General features: G+C 48.0%; 1 protein-coding gene across 2 annotated transcripts; it reads left to right on the top strand.

Moving 5' to 3' along the window:
- Positions 1 to 10,300: 10,300 nt before the first annotated feature.
- Positions 10,301 to 15,151, top strand: IL6 (interleukin 6). Of its 2 annotated transcripts, none has more exons than XM_036247548.1 (5): positions 10,301 to 10,337; positions 11,530 to 11,720; positions 12,813 to 12,926; positions 13,600 to 13,737; positions 14,987 to 15,151. In XM_036247548.1, the coding sequence occupies exons 1-5, from the start codon at positions 10,301 to 10,303 to the stop codon at positions 15,149 to 15,151; spliced, it is 645 nt and encodes a 214-aa protein (XP_036103441.1). The 2 variants fall into 2 exon arrangements, with proteins under 2 accessions (XP_036103441.1, XP_036103442.1); XM_036247549.1 differs by lacking the exon at positions 10,301 to 10,337 and adding an exon at positions 11,382 to 11,400.
- Positions 15,152 to 15,662: the final 511 nt, after the last annotated feature.

Here is a 15,662-nt window from a genome sequence, read left to right as displayed (position 1 = left end):
TTGTTGCCATTTCTATTTTTTTTTAGCTCTTTCTCCTGCCTACTTCGTCTGCATTGATCCTTGTCTATTTCCCTCCTCTTCCCATTTTTTCCCTTGCCCCAGTCTGTCTAATATAACAACTGAAAAAAAAAAAATCATCTGACAAATTAGCACATGAAATATACCAATAAGTGTGCTTTATGGGTATGACTTCATTTAATTCTCACAACCACCCCCAGAGGGGAGTTTTCTCTGCTGCAATTGACAAATGAGGAAACTGAGGCACAGAGGACGGAAGCCTGGCCTCAAGTCCGTACGAATGAGTGAATACGCCAAGAAAGGGCCCAAAACTCTGTCTTTGAAATCCATGTTTCTTCTGGTAAACCGGACTGCCTGCAGTATGCAATACAGATACATACGCAGATAGTTTGAATTGTTGAATAAATTATTACAGTCTTTGTTTCTAATTTAAAGATCAAGTGAGCTTAATATTTTATATGGCTTTTTAAAAACACATGTACAAAAATACATTTATGAATTAAACTATTTTTTACATCTAAACTCTGTGTTATTTTTCCCAGATCAGTGGAAAGGAGACCCCCCCTTTCGTTCCTTCGGCAGCCCTGAGCTCCCGCCAAGGGTCCAGGACTGTGCTAGGCACGGCCGCCGAGAGACAGGGCCCTCGGGAAACTCTCGGCCAAACAGAGAGCATCGTGAATGTTCCCTGGGGCGCCTGCGACCTGCCAGGCAGGGTGCTAAGCAGTTTACATAGGTTCCAACAACTGCATATGTGAGGTGAAATTGTTGCCTCCCGTCTTACACGTGAGAAAATCTGGGGGATTCGATCATTTCCTGGCAGCTTACAGAACAGAATCCAGGCAGTCTGGCTCCGGAGCCAGCGCCGGCACGACAGTGCCTGGAAGCTGATTCCTACAGCACGTGACGCTGCAGGACAGCCAGGACCAGAGCTTTCACTATTCCTGGAAATGGGTCAGCAAGGGCTTCCCGGAGGGCCCAGGCACAGTCTGAGTCCTGATGAAAGTTCAGGACAGAGAGATGCCATGGCATCCACAAGATGTCCCTCTGCCCTGCACCGACACGGTTAGCAAAAGACTTACATCCTTTAAGGAGGGAAAAGTAATTGTAGCGCGGAGCCTCATGTGATCTGCCTGGGAGCTGTGCCATGTACCGGAACCAGGTTTCTGTCGGGGAGTTTTATATTTTACTCAATCTGCCGGAGTTTGGCTACGGTACAGTCGAGTATCAACCAGGTTCCTGTCATCGGCCGGGCACTGTTCGCTGTTTTCCTAATGCGATGTCCTAGATGTGTGCGACAGAGCGAAGCAGAGCTGAGTCACAGGAGGACGCAGTACAATAAGACCCGATGCCAAGAATAACAGTAGGAGAAGTGATTTCTTGTGAATTCTGGTACAGTTAAGAGCTAAGCTGATGACTAAGAAGCAATCCTTTGGGGACCTTATGAACACTTCAGGGTCCATCCTGATCACTAAGAGCCTCAAAACTGGGCTTGATTCATCATCTCTGGTTGGGATGGGAAAGTGACAAGGCAGGAATCTCTAGGCCTGTGGGTGCTGACTTGCTGTGTCTGATTCTCTCATTGTGACCAGTCCTCTATCCCTCACTGGGCCATGGCTCCAGAGACAGGCTCGGCCTCTGCCCTGTCCACCAAGGTATAAGCCAGCACTAGGCCGGGAAAACCCAAGGGTCTCTAACTCTGTAAAACACAAATTCTGCCCTGTGCACATTCTGAATCTCCCAACCTCAGCTGGTAGCCTGTGCCTACTTGTTTATTCAAATAGCAGCCTTCATTTTGAGACAAAGGACCAGCATGCTTTGGCCAGAACAATTTCTTTCCTTAAAAAGATCTATGGCCTTTGAAATGTAAGATCAAATAATGCCTTTGATACATGCTTTCCCTACACTCCCTAAATAATACCCATGTAATAACCAAGCTCTGGATTGCATTGACTTTTACCTTCAAAACATCCCTGTGTCACCCTGGCCGGTTTGGCTCAGCGGTTAGAGCATCCGCCTGCGGTCCAGAGAGACCCGGGTTCGGTTCCCGCTAAGGACACATACCTCTGTTGCAGTTTGTCCCTGGCCCCAGCTGGGTTGTGCAGGAGGTAGCCACTCGATGTGTTTCTTTCACGTGGATGTCTCTCTCTCTCTCTCTCTCTCTCTCTCTCTCTTCCTCCCTCCCACTCTGTCTGAACAAAAATTAAAAAATGTTCTCAGGTGAGGATAAAAAGTATATATATATATCCCTGTGTTCCCTTGGGTCCACTGGTGTACTGGAAGGTATTTAAATTTTTTTTATCCTCATCCGAGGACATTTTTCCATTTTTTATTCAGATAGAGTGGGAGGGAGAGAGAGAGAAACATCAATGTGAAAGGGACACATCGAGTGGCTGCCACCCGCACGACCCAAGCAGAGCCAGGGACAAACTGCAACCCAAGCACATGCCCTTAGCGGGAACCGAACCCGGGTCTCTTGGGACCACAGACCGACGCTCCAACCGCTGAGCCAAACCGGCCAGGGCTACTGGAAGGTATTTAACAATCAGCTTTCTAGGGGCCCTGGTTTGTAGCATTAGCCAATTTCTATGGCGTAAACACTCCCAACGTGTCTAACATGAAGCTACCAATAAAAGTCACCACACGAAAGTTGACAAGAAAGAGAACGGTCGCTCTCTTGAGCCTGAACCAGCCAGCCCCTCCTACCTCTGTCCCGGCTCCGTCTCGGTCTTCTGCTGAGATGGTTGCTCCATTGCCTCCAAGCCACTTCCCTCTGCGATTCCCTAGGCTCTTCTTTCCCTCACGCAGATGGACACTTTCATCCTGTGAGTGCCCTTCTCAAACCGTCTTCCTTGGCTCTCTAGTCCCTTCATTTCCGACTGGCTTTCAGAACCACCCCCATAATCTGGTCCGCTGGAGAAGGGTTACTAGCTATAACCAATAAAAGTACAAGATGCTCAGTTAACTTTGAATTTCAGCGGAACAAGAAATACTTCTTTAGTATAAGTATGTCCCATGCCATATTTGGAATATGCTTAGACTAAAAAGCATTTGTTGTATATCTGAAATTTATCTGGGCATCTTTGTTTTATCTGGCAACTGTATGCCTCATCTATCCATCATATTTTACCTCTCCTCCCAAGCGTCTTCACGATCCCAGGATCCTGCACGATCTTCGGTAAGTCATTTAACCTTTCTGGTGTTCAGTTCACAAAGTGAAGCTAATAATTGCCACTTTCATAGAGTGGAATTTAAATGAAATAAGGTATATAAATCATCTAGCCCAATACCTGGCACTCAACAAATACCTGTTTGAGCCAACATGTCAATCTTCAATGATTCAAAATACCTTAGAAGGAAAACGATACTGCGGTTATGAAATCCAAGAGCCAGAAGTCCCCCCAGGACTTTGCCCCGTATGTCCAAACTCTCTCGAACAGGTGCTTGTGGTTGTACTTTTTAAAAAATCGGTGGTGGGGTACAGGAAGGACCCTGAAATACACAGTAGCTAGCCCGTTCCAGCATCTCTGAGTCCTGAAGACAGACCACGGCGATCTACCTCTCACCCAGACATGTCTCCCCACCATCATCAGAGAAGAGTAGGCATCTGCTTGGCGGAGGGTCTAACTTCAGCACCCAAAGGAAATGCAGTTTCCTTGCACAAGCAACATAGTCACCGCAGATAAGAGGTGAACCGAGAGAGAAACAGTTGGAACTGGAGATGGGAAAAACAGAAATGTTGCAAATTCCTTATCAAGATATACTTTTTTTTTTTCTGCTTTGTAGAACATGTCCCAATAAGGAATCTCGAGATACTAGAGGAAATGAGCCACACAAGATGAGGAGAGATGATAATGCCATCACCCGTGACAACTGTCATGCATCCTGAAACCAGCAAAGGGCAATGAGCTACTGATGTCCACTGCCAGAGCTGGGCTGTGTTGTTACCAGAACCAACTGAAAAGCAATCTTCAGCCAAAATGCAAACTTCACTCTCATGGTGCAAAACAGTCAGCATGACTTACTGATTCGGCTGATTTAGAGATTACATGACTGCACAAACAACTAAGTTAACCTCCCTGGGGAACCCAGTGATGGTTTTAAATGCATTTTATCCCCATTAGAACACAAACTCTCTCTCTGTGCCTTGTGACATGAATAATGTACATATGCAGCAGGCATTATGAACCTCATTTGAGGTTCCCTTCTCAACTCTGACTGGTATACCTGTAGCTATTATTTCCATCACCTCTGCTCAGAGAATTACCCCGAATGTTAGCATACAGAGTAGTATTTTTTAAAGCAGAGTATAAAATACTGCATATGGAATTTTTCCATTTTCCATACATTTAGATATGCATAATTACAATGAAAAAAATGGCAAGAATGATTTCAACATAATGATAATAATGATTATGCTGGGTGATAAAATCTTGCACATTTTTTCCTTTTTGTCTATCTCTATTTTCTCAAATGTTTTACATTGAACATGTATTACTTGTGTAGTTTTTTTTTTTAATTAAAAAAATGTTGAGTCTTGATCTGTTCTCACTTGTATGGTAACTTAGAAATCTGCTACCTCCTTTCATGATATGTCTGGGCTTTGGCATCTTCCAAATCAGTTTCATCTGCCTGAGGCCACCAAGACCCTGGGCATATCAAAATGGTGGCACCCCTACCAGCCACTAAAGGTCTTTGGGTGTGAACAAGAAGACAGCGTCTGACTTTTGGGCTTTCAAGAACTATTTCTCAATGTAGAGTCTTCCACTCCTATACTTCCATTAGGAGTAGACTCTGGATTATTAAGCACGGCTAATGAAGAATCACAGAATGCTGGAGCTAGGAGGAATTTCAGAGAGTATCTCTCCACTGGGGCCCAGAGATAAGAGAGCACTTTGCCCTAGAGCCTCCAGTTATTCATCATCTCAACATTCATATCTGCCAACAATCACACTTACATTTGGCCCAAAGTTTTTGCCAGCAGCAAAAAGCCCCAACCTTCTGTTAATCCTCACCTGAGGATATTTTTCCATTGATTTTTAGATAGAGTAGAAGAGGGGGGGGGGGGGGAACGATGTAAGAGAGACACATTGATTGGTTGCCTCCTACATGATCCTGACTGGGGCCAGGGATTAAACCTGCAACCTAGGTATGTGCCCTTGACCAGCAATCAAACCCATTACCCTTTGGTACTCAGGCCAATGCTCTAATCATTGAGCCAGATAGGTCAGAGCACCCCAACCTTCTTCTGAATCCTGCAAGCTAAGACAAGTTAAGAAAGCCAGAGGGGTCTGTGTAAGCCTCACAGACTAGTCATACAATATCAGATGGAGAAAGCCCAGAACCCAAGTCTCGTCCGACACCTGACCTGCCTCAGACTATATACCTGGTGCCTTCAATAGCTTTACTGGGTGTTTGGTGAACAAACAACACGGGGAGAGAAGTATATAGCACAGCCTTTGTTGATGAGAAGGATAAGAGAATCTGAGGCAGATAGCAGCAACTGCTGAGGCCCCAAGGCCCCAAGCAAACCTTGAGGAATGCAGTCTCTCCTCTTTTAACAGTTAAGATTACCAAACGACAATTTCTAATGCCAGAATGGAGGAAACCGCTTCCCTGCATCCTGGTCGTTTGCCAAGCTGACTAGTGTAGCAGGTGTGCCTTTCCTGCTGTCACTGCCTCATCCCCAGAAAAGTAGCACGTGGCCTCCAGGGTGGGAATTGAGAGCCATCATACCCCAGAGCCCTTGGGGGACACAATGGTGCCTCTGACACACACCACTGTGGAGATCCCACAGCACGGAAGAAGCCACTGGCCTGGCAGACCAAAGTCATGACAGACCAGGAGTCAAACTTCTTGAGCACACAGGCCTCCAAGCCCACCCTTCACAGGGGGGGCAGCAGCCCCTGGAGCCTGGACTAGGGTCTGTCGGTCAAGGACTCTGCCCTGCGCTGCACATACCGACCCCCATACACAGGTACACAGAACTCAAGACCAGGAAGAAATCACCTCGGATTCCTTGACTTGCTTACCTGGATCTGAATTCTTCTGTAATATTTTAAACCAATCCAGGTGAACCCTTCTTCGGGAATAATAAACCCCATTTTCTCAGAATTACAGCATGCTCAACATGTCCAAAGCGTATCATGTGTATTTTTCCACCATGAAGACCTTCGCCGCCTTCATGGATTCAGCTTGCTAAGGAGGACACACAGGAGGCTTAGCTCGAAAGACAAAGACACTCTTTTTTGAGTAAACAAATAGCCAGAAAGGCAGGGAAGGGAGGTGAAGTGCGTCAGAGCCTGGCCAGCAGAATCCCCTAGTCTGACCGTGGCATGTGATGCTTTCGGCTGGGTTCTTAGTACCTTAATTTTGAGAGGAAAGAGTAGAAGGAACCAGCCAATGCATTTGCATGCTTAGTCTCTGCCCGTGACACTGAACTCGAGAGCTGCGACCTTTGGGGAAACCAAAGATGTTCAAGCACTTGTGAGGATAAATGAACTCACTGCTCTCTGCTGATCAGCTGAAATGTCCTAGTTGTAAAGCAGAAGCAGCAGCCACCAGCAGAGAAGGTGTACCCCACAGACAGAGAAGAGACGAGCGCTGAAACCGCTGAGGACCGCCCCAGCCCTGGGGCGCAGGGCCAACGGGGCTTCTTCAGGGCCAGCGGCCAGCTATACAAGTTCTCGTCACCAAACCAGCTTCAGAGCAGCTGGCTTATTAACCTCTGGAGGTCTGGGAACTCTCTTCCCCGCCTCGAGAGCAGAGGGAAGGGTGCGGTCCCCATGGCAGGGGGAGTCTACACTGTTGCCCCAGGAGATGCCACTTCCCTCCCAAGATGCCTGGGATTTTCCACCTCATGAGGGAAGGTAACTGAGCACATAGCAAAACAATGAGGGCGCAGAACAGATGAGCCCCACACACAGCCTGAACGAGAAACCCAGCGGGCAGACCTGCCCCGCCCCGCCCCTCAGGAAAGCCGGGCCCAGCTGCCGCACATCTTTGCCCTCAGAAGAGCTGAGGCCAGACCAAGAAGTCACCAGGAGCTACAACAGGACATCAGCGGAGGTTGTGAGGGCCAGGACTGAGATGGGTCTGGCTGGGAACTGTCCAGAGCTTTGGTCTCCAGGCCCGGCTGCCCCCAAGATCAGACGGCCTTTTCCAAAGTGACATACGACATGCCCCTAATATTCTCTCTATGTAATACCACTGCTTTTCCCACAGCAGAGACATTTTCCAGAGCCTTACAGTCCTGGTATCTGCTCAGGGAGCTGCAGCCCCGGAAGAAGCTGTTAAATAACCCAGTTTCAGTTACAAACTTCTTATGACTTAGTGACAAGTGAAACCACATCTGACAGCAACTGCAAGTTCCCTGCTACTAGGTGACTTCTCCTTTTTATTCTTGGGATACTCCCTCCCGCTAAATCACAGGCCCACAGCCCCCCCCCCCCAAATCTCCGAAATAAAGACAAAGAGCCAACGCCACATTTTAACCTGGGAGATGTGGGGAACACCTCTTCTCCTGAGAGTTCAAGACCCAATGGAAGTCACACTTCCCCTTCGCCTCCGGTGCATGGCGAATGTCCGAGCAGGACCCCACCACCACGTAGGGAAGCCCCGGGCCATCAGCCCCAGATGCAATGGTAAAGGATGCAAAGCAACCTGGGTTCCCTTCCTCCTCCCCAGACGTTTGTCCTGCCTCTTTCGGTCTCAGCCGGCAGTCCCTTCAAATCCAGCGATTGAGGTTACGTTAGTTAGGAAGTGCCAACAGCATGGCCTTTCCTGGGCATTTGTACATAGTGAATATGAGGGATGAGCCCTCCGAGCGGAAAATGCATAGGAAGGAGGCTCTGCGGGTGGAGTCACGGAAGGTGCATAAACACTTAGGGGCAAAGGGGAGCCCACTTCTCCCGCCAGCACCTTAAAGACCCAGGAAGCTAGGTATGCAAGGAGGGAGGCCGTCGCCAGTTCCCTCCCACCCGCCTGTGCTCCCAGCCCCACCGGCCTGGGACTAAGTCTGGCTCCCTCACCCTCGAGGGCCACTTTAGAGACTTTTTTTTTAGGTTGTCATCATTTTTTGGTTTATTTTCCCATCACCATTTATCCTCTCTGTACCCTCTCGTACCTCCACCACCCTCGACAACCCTCCAGCATCACCACAGTTGACAATGATAATGACCATGGACAGGGAAGGCTTCAGGCTTCCATCCTGAGAACACCTGGCTGAACGTTTTGGAAATCGTGTAAGAACGAGAGCGAGCCGTGCTCATTATTTAAATTGCGAGACCAGGTTTGGGATCCTAATATTCTCAAAAAAAGAGGGGAAACCACTTTTTTCCCTTCATTCTCCACTTTCACCATGAGGTCTTTTTGACAAAACATAGAACCTCATTCCTTCAGAGGAAAAATGACTGGGTGACCAGCTGAGGGCTGACACAGTGTGGTCTGGCTCACGCACAGCTTCCTCACAGGCGAGACACCACGGAGCGCAGCTGGGGGAGTTCTCCCAGGCAGAGACCCAGAGCCAAGGAATGTTTCCAAGAGCAGTGTTTACTGTGGGATTACTGTGCACCAGGGACCTTCACTACTTCGTCTCATTCAGTTTTCACAACAATAACATGGGAAAAATTGTTATTCCCCCAATTTTATAGATGAGCAAAAAAGGGCACAGAGCCTTGGGGTAACTTAGCCAGGGTCAAGTAGCCAGTGGTAGAGCTGGGTTTTAACCCTGAGCTAGGTGACTCAAGAGCCTGTGGCCGACCATGTGCCCTCCCATAGAGCACTCGCGAGGTGACACCCTGACAATGGGGGAATTACAGTATGTGTGTATTTGTGTATGACTATATGTGTAAACATAATATATAAACCAGTAATGAAAATACAAAGGCGAGTACCTGAGTAGCCAAGAAAGCCTAACCCAGAATAGGGTAACAGAGGATTTAGTTAAAAATACTGAGGGTTGCCCTGGCCAGTTTGGCTCAGCGGTTAGAGCGTCGGCCTGAGGTCCGGAGAGACCTGGGTTCAGTTCCCACTAAGGGCATGTACTTTGGTTGCGGTTTGTCCCCGGCCCTGGTTGATCGTGCGGGTGGCAGCCACTCGATGTGTCCCTTCACATCGATGTTTCTGTCTCTCTCTCCCTTCCTCTCTCTCCCTCCCACTCTATCTGTACAAAATATGGAAAAATATCCTCGGGTGAGGATAAAAAAAAAAAAAAATACTGAGGGTCAGTATCATGGGGAACCGTGATCAGAGCCTAGATCCAAGTCTGTATTAGATTTCTTCCCAGCCGCCTGTGGACTCAAATCAAGTCATACAACAGGAGGGAGCAAATGCCACAGGGTCCTCCTTTGACCTCTGGGGAAGGAAGCTGAAAAGAAAGGAGACTTACTTCTTCCTATATACCCTGATGTCCTATTTGAATATTTTATCATGTGCACTTCCTATTTTCAAAACTTCTCATTGAAAAGAAAAATCTGCACGATATTGTCAAGTCACTAAGTATTTGAAATTTGCTGAGTCGTATTTTCTAAAGCACAGACATGTGAGAAGAAAAGCAATCCCACACTACAGGCCTGTCACCTGCATCACAGGGGAGCCAGGATGGTGGCTTCGTTTGGTGTAGGACAGAGGACTCAGCTGGGGGTGTCTGATTTGCTCAAGACCCAAGAGCACTAAAAAGGAAACCATTCAACCATCCTCTCCCATTTTCGTTTTCAAACTGACACCCCTGCCGTGGCCACGCAGGACCCGCCTCGGTGTAGAAAGTCAGTGAAAGAATGGATGACCTCACTTTCTCCAACAGGTGGGCCCTCCAGTGTTGTGCACAAAACAAAACTTGAGTAAATCGATTTAAATACCATAGCAGAGGTCCTTGTTTTAGTAATCTTGACGAGTTCCTCTTTGATAACACTGTTTTGTAAATAATTTGGGGTGGGTTTTTTTTTTTTTTCGTTTTTGTTTTTGTTTTGTTTTGTTTTTGGTGCTCTACAAGGGTCCTAGTTGTAGCCTGGAGCCAATATTCTGAGCTGTCTGGGTGTCTGGGAGACTGGTGGGGCAGCCTGGTCATGAGCCTATTTGCATGAGACCAAGGACTCACCTGCAAGACACATCGTCATCGTAAGCTGAGGGAGCCTGTTCAAGCTCGGCCAATAAGAAGGGCTGGGGCACTGGAGGAGAACCGTGATCAGAGCCTAGAGCCGAGTCTGTGTTAGATTCCTTCCCAGCCGCCTGTGGACTCGAATCAAGTCATACAACAGGAGGGAGCTATGAACACAAGCTCCAGAAAATGCCACAAGGTCCTCCTTTGACATCCCATCAAAGAGGTGAGTAGCATTCTCCCCACTTTTGCCCTGAAATAAGTGGGCGTCAGGAACTTGAGGGCTCTAGCAGACCCAGCACCCACCAGGCTCCTCAGGGCTCCTCTGCAGGAGCAGGATCACCCCATTGCCAGCAGCGGGGACAGCACAGCAGCTGAAGACAACCCTCTTGGCATAGAGATCACAGTCTTCACCAGCGGGTCCCCAAGGGGCCACTTGGGAGAGAGCAGTGTTGCAGCTGACCTGGCCGCAGAGAGCTGGAGCAGGTGAGGAGGAAACTGGTCAGTGCCACATGGGGGCAAAAAGGAGTCATTTCTGTAGTCAGCGCGCACTGCACCTGGAGACTCCCGGAGATTAGCTGCGTGAGATGTGGGGGCAGGTGGCATGTCTCAACAGCTGGCCATGGTGAGGGCCAGGAACGAAGAGTACTGCAGGTGGCTTGGGGTATCATCCTGTGTGTAACCCCAGGCTGGTGGGCTGTGGGGGTCTGAGGAAACTCAGGTCAGAACCTATTAGGATTCTACAAATATGAAAAAACTGGAAAACTAAATCCTAGCCTGTTGATCTGGTGATCATTGAAGTTGGTTTTTTCTGTTTGTTTTTTTGTGTTCTGTTTTTTTTTAATCATAGTCAGCCTTAGCTTTTCTAACCCCCATCAGATTTTGTGGATGACTTTAGATTTTTCCTTCTCAACTCATGCCAAAGTGCTGAGTCACAAAAAAAAGGAAAAAGAAAGTAGAGGAAGAGTGATCTTGCTTCTTCGGGCTCCTTGGTAATGACCTCAGCGGCACATTTCCCCCTGGTTATGATCCTTGTGATGCTCAAGGACGTCACATTGCACAATCTTAATAAGGTTTCCAATCAGCCCCACCCACTCTAGCCCCACCCCCACCCTCCAACGAAGATTTATCAAATGTGGGATTTTCCCATGAGTCTCAATATTAGAGTCTCAAGCCCCAATAAATATGAGACTGAGGATGTCTGAGGCTCATTCTGTCCTCGAGCCCACCAGGAAGAAAAGAGAGCTCCACCTCCCTCCAGGAACCGGCTATGAACTCCCTCTGCACAAGTAAGTGAAGGAAATCCCTGGCCGGGTGAGACTGGGTGTGCGCTGAGGGCTGGCGGGCGGCCAGCAGCCCGAGGCACAGCTTCCCCAGCGGCGTCTGCTCACTGCTGCTCTCCCTTCCCTCCGGCGCAGACACCTTCAGTCCAGTTGCCTTCTCCCTGGGGCTGCTCCTGGTGATGGCAACTGCTTTCCCTACCCCGGCTCCCCTGGGAGAAGATTCCAAAGATGATACCGTCTCAAATAGATCAGCACTCACCTCTTCAGAACAAACTGAAAAACTCATTCAGTCCATCCTCTTCGAAATCTCTGAAGTGAAAAATAAGGTGGGTGAGCCCCGTAGAGGGTGAGCAGAGACCTGCGTGGGCTCCCCTCTCCGGCCCCTGGATGGAGGCGGGGGCGCCTGCACTGGGAGGTCCTAGCTGGGTTCTTCTGGGGCAGTTTAGATTTGGAGCTGAAGAAGCAGACTATCATCTGTATTTCTTCTCTGCTGCTGGTCCCAGGGAATTCCTTTCCCTCCTGGGAAATGCAGATGGGGCTGGAATCTTCACACTCTGGCCCATTCCCAGCTCCATGCTTGACATAAGCTAAGGGGCACTGTTTCTCGGGACTCCCTTTTCCCTAACCGAAAAATGAGGTCTGTCGATCTTTTGTGTATGTGTGTGTATCCCCTGGACTTTGGGAGGATTGGAAAAGTGGCACCTGAAATGAATGTCCAGCTTTTCAGGACAGTCACAGTACTTTTAGGTTATACAAACTTGGTAGTTAGGGACTCCGAAAGTCACCCCAGCTTATACAATGCAAACCTGATAGCCCACTGACGAGGCAAAATCATAGGGAGGTTAAAGCAGCTCCCAAGCTTTAAATGCAAGGTAGTTGGGCTCTGTTTTGTAGAAAGGAAGAAACACAGGAAAGGGGATTGGAACAGCCCAAATCCAGCTCTGGTTCTGCTGAACCAGCTTTGTGATCTTGGGCAAATTTCCTACCAATTCTGGGCCCCACCTGTAAAACCTGGGATCGGACTAGGTGATCTCACAGTTCCTTCCCAATGGAACATTCTGTGGTTCAATTTCTATTCACCCAATTATCATCAAAGTGTATTAAGTACCTACTATGTGCCAGGCGCTTTTTATAAATATTATCTCATCACAACAAACTTATAAGGAGATGTTTTGTTACCTCCGTTTGGAGACAGGGACCCTGAGACTGGGGTGGGTAACAAGCCTGAAGTCCAGGTGAGCCTGGACTTGAACCCAGGTGTGCCCACCCTCCACTAGATCTCGCTTGCCTGGATGCTAATGGGCTGGGACTTCATTTTTCTTACAAAAACTTCCTGGCCACGGTGGAACATGAACAGGCCCTCTAGTGGCGTTTGCGTGAGGGGCACTTGTATGATAACTTGTGGCATTTCTTCCCAGATGTGTGACAACGATGAATCGTGTAAAAACAGCAAGGAGGCGCTGACAGAAAACAACCTGAACCTTCCAAAACTGACAAAAAAAGATGGGTGCTTCCATTCTGGATTCAATCAGGTACCCACACATCACGTCCATCGTTAGCCAGTCCTGAGTCGGGGTCTGCACCTTGCATGCGGGGTCTGCGTGCACGTAGACCAGGCAGGCAACAAAGCAGGCGGCAGATGTGAAGAACATCCTGTCGACTGCATGAGGCAGCTGACTGGAATCTCTGTGAAGGCAACTTCCTTTGGAGCGGCCCGGTCGGAGGTGGCCTGCCTGCCCTGGGACTCAACCCCAGCGGGTTTAGCGCGTTTGCCCTACGCGAGGTGGTGGTTCAGTGACTTTTCTCCTCCTTGGCTACCCTTCGCACTGTCCTCCCTGCTGAGGTCGTTCTCCACGCCGTTCTCCTTCCCGGCAGTGAGACAGCCTGTGCTGACTTCTGGTTATTCCACAGAAACGTGTAGCCCAGCATGGGCAAGGGCAGGAGGGCAGCCAGGGCGACAAGCACTGACGGGAGGGTCAGAGGGCTCCTCGCCCTTGGGCTCTGGGCAAATTGATCAGTGGTGTCTCCGACTGGCCGGATACTTCAAATAGGGGAGCTGATGCCTGAGAAGTACTTGAAGTTCCCAGGGAGGGGAAAATAGGGCGTGGTTAGAAGGAAAAGTTGTTGAATTATCGCAATTTTAACTTTTAAAATCAGCTATGTCTTCCTGGCAATAATCGATGTTCCCACCATCTTTCCTCTTAGGAGACCTGCTTGATGAGACTCACCGCCGGTCTTCAGGAGTTCCAGGTGTACCTGAAGTACCTCCAGAACACGTTCGAGGGAAATGCCAAGGCCATGCAGACCAGAACCAAAATCCTGGTCAAGATCCTGAACCAAAAGGTGAGTGTCATCCCGTCTCCTCACGGTGTGAGGAAGACAGTCTCAAAGAAAGCAGCCCAGACAGCTCAGGAATGCAAAGCAAATTAAAGAGATGTCTGCACGTAGAGGAAAGATCTGAGAAGCATTTCCTGACAGTTAAAGCTTTATTCTCTCTCTCTCTCTTCTGCAAAGACATTAATAACTATGTTTAAAACTATGTTAAATGAGGTGGATTGTAACATCAGCGTCTAATAGCTTAAGAAATAATAAAAATAAGTATCTGTAGAGGCAGAAGGAAGCATACAAACCCTGCTCAGTGATCCATAACAACAAAGAATAGAGAGTACAAAATTATTATAATATTTTGATTATTGCCAAGTGACATTCTTGTCATTATGGTAGTTTCAACCCCTTTTTCCAACTTTTTGCCAGAAGAGCTCATTCAGAGAAATGGCTAGAGGCTGGAAGAGCAGATACAGGTCTGTGGTACTACCAGCTGGCCATTCAAATGCGACATAATGGAGACTTGATGGCACAGTGTGTGGATGAGCCAAACAAAATCCAGTCAGGGCCCTGGGTGGAGAAAGCCATGGGTGCTAATCCCACCTCTGCTTTTTCTAGCTGTTTGCCTTAAACTGGGGCATCTCCCACTTGAATGGGCACACGAATGTCCTGGGGGTCTGGTTCCAACGCAGAGTTTGACTCAGCAGGTCTGGGGTGAGACCTGAGATTTGCATTTCTAGCAAGCTCCAGGTGATGCTCCGTGCTCAGGACCACTCTTGGAGGTGTCCCATGCCAGTGGGTCTACGGAAAGGTGTCTCCCAGTCCTCCTTCTCCGCTAGAGCAGGGGGCTCTCAACAGACGCCGAACAGATGAGTGAGAGAGAAACCAGAGGAAAATATTAGAGTCAGAGGCCACTCAAGAACCCATTGAAATGCTTCTAACTGTAGGTTCCTCATTTAGCTATTGAATTCCAACTATGTGCCAGGCACTAGTTAGGACAACAGAGGACAAATAAGATACTGTGGCTGCCCTCAGGATGCTTATGATCTAAAGGAGACAGACCAGCAAAGAAATGCTTAGACTTCAGTTGATATGAAAGGGTGGGCTCGGAAGAAAAGCACCTCACCCTATTTGGGCAAATCAGGGCAGGTGGCCTCAGTCTCCTTCACCCCAAATTTGAACATCTTCCCCCAGCCCAGAGCATCCTTGCACTGAAAGGGATTCGTTCAATATTTAAACAATTCTTTTTGTTTTCTTTTTCCTCCAGTTAAAGAATCCAGTTGAAGAAGCCACCCCAGACCCAACCGCAAGCGCTGGCCTGCTGGAGAAGATGCAGTCGCAGAAAGAGTGGCTGAAGACCAGGACGGCCCACCTCATCCTGCGCAGCTTCGAGGACTTCCTGCAGTTCGCCCAGAGGGCTGTTCGGGTGTAGCCTGGGCGTCTGGGATGGGTGCACCTCATGGACATTCCTTTCTCTGGTCAGAAAGCTGTCCACTGGGCACATAACTTATGTTGTTCTCTATGAAGAACTAAAAGTATGCGCGTTAGGACACTATTTTAATTATTTTTAATTTATTGATATTTAAATATGTGATATGAGTTAATTTATATAAATGATATTTATATTTATATGAAGTGCCACTTGAAATATTTTGTGTTCATTTTGAAAAGAGAAACAACAAAAGCATAAAATGGTAATACAGCTTGAATTACCCTCATTTCAGAGTCAGATCATTTCTTGGACTGTATAGGCTTACCTCAGATAAATTGCTAACTTATACATGTTTTAAAAGAAATATTTATAATGTATTTATGTAATGTTTAAATTGTTTTTATACCAGTAAAAGCCTTTTTTAAAAATCAGCAACTAAGCCTCTGTGAGTCCTGTAAAGCTTAATATAAAAAGGTTTTACCCTGGCCAGTTTGGCTCAGCGGGTAGAGCG

Source organism: Molossus molossus, unplaced genomic scaffold (genome assembly GCF_014108415.1).
Source record: "Molossus molossus isolate mMolMol1 unplaced genomic scaffold, mMolMol1.p scaffold_m16_p_7, whole genome shotgun sequence".
NCBI classification, from domain to species: Eukaryota; Metazoa; Chordata; class Mammalia; order Chiroptera; family Molossidae; genus Molossus; species Molossus molossus.
The sequence above is the reverse complement of the archived record's forward strand: the minus strand, read 5'-3'. Positions and strand labels throughout refer to the sequence as shown.